The sequence below is a fragment of the Ictalurus furcatus genome, chromosome 24 (genome assembly GCF_023375685.1).
Source record: "Ictalurus furcatus strain D&B chromosome 24, Billie_1.0, whole genome shotgun sequence".
Classification (NCBI taxonomy): Eukaryota; Metazoa; Chordata; class Actinopteri; order Siluriformes; family Ictaluridae; genus Ictalurus; species Ictalurus furcatus.
The window spans coordinates 17,569,503-17,574,923 of record NC_071278.1 but is presented as its reverse complement, the minus strand read 5'-3'; the positions used below and the strand labels follow the sequence as shown (position 1 = coordinate 17,574,923).

Below are 5,421 nucleotides of genomic sequence, written 5' to 3'. Positions count from 1 at the left end.
GCGTCGTGTTATCAGAAGGTCAGCCATCACCTGCAAATGGCTACACAAAACATTTTTTTTCCTCTCCCTCCCTCTTTGCATGTTTTGACGCAAGGAAGACATTTATCGTATATTTGTTAGTAAATATTTCAGTCCTGTTACTCATTTGAGTAAACCGATTACAGTTCTTAAGTCTCTCTAAAAGTGTGTTGAGTGAAATCTTGCGTCAGTCTGATAACACTTCACTCTCAATGACCATGTGCATTATTCTAGAAATATCTTCAGACATGCAGTAGAATACATTTTATTCTCTACTGTATTGCCAATTCAATATATTCCACTTTCTTTACTGAATATTAGAATGTGGAACAGGCCACATTCAAGTAAGGAATAACATATCTGTTCTCAGCGCACTATCTGTCTATTAGTGATTGATGTTTTATTTCCTGTTTTGTAATTGAGATTATAACTTCTGTTGAAATGTATATTAATGTACTTTGTCCTGTTAAATGTATATGAAGTGCAAAGTGTCCTTGAGCTTGTAGAAAGGCGCTATATAAAACGAGGTGTATATAAAATGGGGTGTTCATAGTGTACATATTATTATTATTACTCTTATTCTGATTTGTCTATTCCTATTATATTTTTTAAAGACATTTCTATTCTATTTCTGTTTAATGTTCATTTTCTTTCTGTTGTGTGAAATTGAGCTGCTGTAACGAGTGAATTTCCCCAGTGTATGATTAATAAAGTTTATCTTATATAAATGAAAAATATTGTTATTATTATTATTATTATTGTAACATATATAAGATGTGCTGTTATTGGAAAATAATCAATGACAGGATGTGTGCAAAAAGGGAGTTACTGTTACCACCTCAAAGTTGATTATTTTCAAATAACACCCCAAAGTGTTTTATTTTATTATTTTATTTATTAAGTGTTCTACTTCTTAGACAACAGCAATTTCCTTGCAGTTACCATTTGTTTTCCTTTATAGTTCTATTTAATGTTGTGCAACATCCACAAGACAAGTTGGTTCCACTTATAACTATAGCAGCTAACACAGTGATCTGCTCACCTAAAGTTTTCTCTTCCTTGAAGGTAATAAGGCAAAATATATGTCTCCCTACACAAATCTGTACAATATGAATAATAATTTTTTCTTGGTTAAATAACACATTTTTAAATCCGTCTGTTACTAAGCTTATATTATGTGTTTGTTTTCATGATGGAAAACTACAGCATAAATAATATAGAATAAGAATATTAATATAAACCTGTTATTTGAATTACAGACAGGTCTACTGTCAGAGCTGGTATTAATAATTAATTAACAATTTATGACCAATCAAAATTGAGATAACATTGTGGTATAAGTAAAATATAAGGCAAAAAGACATTATCCATGTCAGAAATACCTGCAGAATCTTGTACACTCCGGACATATCGCACAACCACACAGATAAATGCACATGGCGAGGTGACACTGTAGACATTAAAAGTTTTTTAATAAATATTTCTACAAGGAGTCTGTACATATTGATGTTGAACCCATCATGGCATGCACCAAAACTGACAATCGCTGCACAAAATTATTGTTTAATTTCACCACTTAAAAGAGAAATACACAAGATGTGAGAGGGTAGACATTCAAGTCATTTAGAGTAATTTTAGTAGCTATCCTCGACTGTCTTTTCTCTGTTTCAGACAGCATAGAAAATTCTGGCTAAGATTAAACAGTTGCAGGTGACCATGTGCAGTACCAAAGAGTCTAAATTGTAAACGGAATAGGGCAGTTATTGCTGTCCACATTAGCAAATGACACATCCACCCTTTTCCTTGAATGGATTCTTTTCTTCTGGGATTCCTTTGACCAGGGGATCGTCGTCCATACCACCCTGAATGTATTCCATGACTTCTTCACAACATTTAGACACCTTCCAAAATAAAAATTATTTATGACTTTTGACTTCATCAAAAGGGTATTGGTATGTAATAATAAAGTTAAATGAAACAGAATTGCCTTCAAAATATTTTAAATACTTAGAATAGGTTTTACAAATGGCCTTCAAACAGATATTTTATTTTTGAATGAATAGGACCTTTGTATAAAATGTTTCTGAAACCTGTGAATCACAGCCCAGGCAATTTGCTATGCTTCATATTTACTATTTGTAAATGATTATTTATACCAGTGAGCCTATGTGTCTGCTTATAAATTCACAAAGTTCTTACCTTTTCCCTTTCCAGTTTCACCTCTTTTTTCAACTGATCTACTTCCATTTTAGCCTTATCCAAGTCCGTTAGATTGTCTACATCTATAACTGGCATTTTCTGTGAGAAAACAAATCAAATGCACTTGGTTTATAACAGCATTAAACGCTATGCACTATTGTCAAAGCAACACTAATAGCAGAAGTATTTACATTCTACACGAAGTCAGTAATGAAGTCCACACTTACTGCTGCTTACGGTGAGTTCTCTTCGCCACGAAGATGGACAGAGAATCCTTCAGCTCTCTCTCAATCCGGGTTATAAAGTAATCTGTATAAACACTGCAAGCTTATAATCCTATTAAAGCAAACTCTCTTATTTTACCACCGCTTTAGATATCTATTGAATTAAAAAGTGAGTTACTCATTATGCTACTACTTTTTGTTGTCACATAAAATAAATAAAAAAATTGCACATGGACACAATTTCTAGAAGTCTGAGATTTACTGGGTTCTCTTGGCCATTATAATATCATGGTAGAAATGTAGGTCAAGGGGACACAGTATTATAAATTGCAGTGATAAGCAAGCTAATCTGTGTTTACCCCAACCTGTCGTGCTGGATAACACATCATCACTCTTAATGACAAATGTGTTTCCTCAGGTTCTGTTAGAGGGAGATGTGCATTCTGACCATACAGCAACCAGCAGCATGTTAAAAAGCTATCTTTCTGACATGCTCTAGAATCACAATCAGGGAATGTCAGCATATTTAACCATCAATAAAGAAATGCTTTAAAATGTCATATTGGCACTGATCAACCCTGGTCTTGAGCAGGAGCAATCAACTTTCAGTGTGCATGAAATCAAAGGAATGACAAAATCAATTAAAGAGATCCATCCATCCATCCATCTTCTATACCTCTTTATCCTTTTCAGGGTCACGGGGAAACCTGGAGCCTATCCCAGGGAGCATCAGGACAAGGCGGGGTACACCCTGGACAGGGTGCCAATCCATCGCAGGGCACCAATTAAAGAAATTTCCATCTTATTACATATTATTTCACAGTACATAAGTTGACTCTTAAATTGACTATTAAAGAAGCTAAATATAAAAAGGAAATGAAAAAAAAAAAAAACACTAAACACTCAAACATAGTCTATTCTGCATACATGTATGTTTATTGATTTATAGTCGATAATGAGTTTATCCTTGTCTGGGAAGAAACTAGAGAACCCAGGGGAAACCTGCATGGATACAGGGAAATCCTGGTGTGTAAGGGGTTTGTTTCCTGCTGGTTTTAGTATAAGTTTAGGGTATGTGTCATTTGGGTGTGACATAACAGTAATTAGCTGCTTTAGAATTATATAAATAAAAGGTCCTCACAAGCATAGTCATGACAGGAAAAGGTGTGTAAATTTCCTTTTAAACAAGACTGGACTGCATAAAATGGTTTCACAAAAATTAGAGGAAAAGTGAAATGCCATTTCATAACTCATGAGTAATCAGTGGAAATGATCCAAGAGATTTCTGCACTGCTTATCAAGCTAAAACTATGCAAATAAACTTTCTCTTCTCAAATCAACAAGAGCTTCTGAAATATGCCAGGGCGGGTTGAAACACGTAGTGAAACCAGTGCAGAAAACAAGAACCATAACATAAAGCTTAAAATGCATATCATCGAATGCCTTTACAGACCTTGGTAATATTTTTGCATGAGATGGCTAAGGGAGTGATGTTGAAATCATAAATGACATGCAGAAATACAAAGGAGCAATCTTTTGTCTAAGTGACTGTGTGGAGAGAAATTTTATTTGGTGGATAATAACATATCAGTGACAACAATAATTTGTTTAAATAGCACATTACATACACACTGGTACTAGGCCAAGAAAATATTGGCTTGCTAACCAAGTCATTAAGTAGTGTGTTAGGAAAGATGGGCAGATTCTTAGCTATAATAACTTATATAAAAACTTTATTTATATTGCTCTATCAACTTACATATATATATTTTACAGAAGAAAGTGCCTCGTTTAAAACTTATACACACAAATAATCTGAAATAAAAATGAACAAATTTTAAGATATTTTCTACAGTCAAAAAGAAACTCTCGGAAACAAGTTAGCTTTTATTATTTTGCCTCCTGCCAGTGCAGTACTATACAGAACACAGGAGACCTTCACAGTCTGTTACAAGCCAGACATTTAAATCAACTACTCTTCTTGTGCTCCATAACTTTTCCATAAGTTGTATAATTTGTAGGTTTCATTGATTTCAGCTGTATGCCACGGTCATATACCATTTGAGCTATATGCCACGGTGGAACAGAGGCTTAAGTTGCGGCATCCCAGTTCCAGGGTTCCAGGTTTGATCCTGGGCTTGTGTTACTATGAGTGTGGAGCTTTACATGTTCATGCCGTGTTTGTGTGGGTTACTTCAACCTTTGAAAAACATGCAGGCACCAGACCAGGATAAAGCACTTACTGAAGATGAATGCTGCATAACATTTTAATTCATTATTCTAAAGTGTATTATATAGCATTGATTTTGATTTTGTGACTGCATATTTTATTACCTCCTATTAAGTCTTAGGCACATGCAAAGAAATGCTGTAGAGCAAAGATGCTTTCAAAAATAATTAAATTAAATGTTTCTACATTTAAAAAATAATAAAAAAACAAAACACTAAAGAGCAGTAAACAGTAATTAACGAAACAAAGTCAATATTTGTTGTGACGACCCTTTACTTAAAAAAAACCCCCAAAAAACAAAAAAAACAAACAAATAGTAGTCTCAGGTACAATGTGTGCAGTTTTATAAGGAAATGAGCTGTACGTTTTACTGAGCATCTTGCAGAACCAGCCACGGTTCTTCTAGACTAGAGACTTTGCCGTATTTGTTTCTGATTTCTGCAGCAAAACCCACCAGCCTTCATTATGTTTGTGTCTGAAAAGTGGTCTCTTATGTAATATGCTGCTTTCTTTACTGACATACAGACAGTTTTCTGTAACATTACATTTTGTGCTGGAAAACTAATGTTTAGTCATCTAAAATGTTTTTATACTGACTCGAAAATGTAAAGGTAAATAAGTCTAAAACGAAGTTTGTACTAAAAGAAGAGGATGTCTAAGCCTTTTGGACAGTAGAGTGGGCTTTACAGGTCTTGTGCAATATACAGTGGTTTACACTTGAGGCTCTGAGAGCTCATCCCGATAACGCCC

At 34.3% G+C, this 5,421-nt stretch overlaps 1 protein-coding gene across 1 annotated transcript; it reads right to left on the bottom strand.

Annotated features, from left to right (window-relative positions):
• Nucleotides 1-1,631: 1,631 nt before the first annotated feature.
• gngt1 (guanine nucleotide binding protein (G protein), gamma transducing activity polypeptide 1) lies at nt 1,632-2,313 on the bottom strand. Its single transcript, XM_053612242.1, has 2 exons — nt 2,218-2,313; nt 1,632-1,919 (listed from the first exon to the last, which is right to left on the bottom strand). The coding sequence occupies exons 1-2, from the start codon at nt 2,311-2,313 to the stop codon at nt 1,794-1,796; spliced, it is 222 nt and encodes a 73-aa protein (XP_053468217.1). The 3' UTR covers nt 1,632-1,793.
• Between the last annotated feature and the right edge of the window lie 3,108 nt (nt 2,314-5,421).

What these genes read in the sequence shown, in the direction of transcription:
- gngt1 (XM_053612242.1), bottom strand. Translation starts at nt 2,313, where the DNA reads ATGCCAGTTATAGATGTAGACAATCTAACGGACTTGGATAAGGCTAAA. An exon ending in TGAAACTGGAAAGGGAAAAG is followed by an intron (nt 1,920 to 2,217) that starts GTAAGAACTTTG and finishes TTATTTTGGAAG; the next exon opens with GTGTCTAAATGTTGTGAAGA.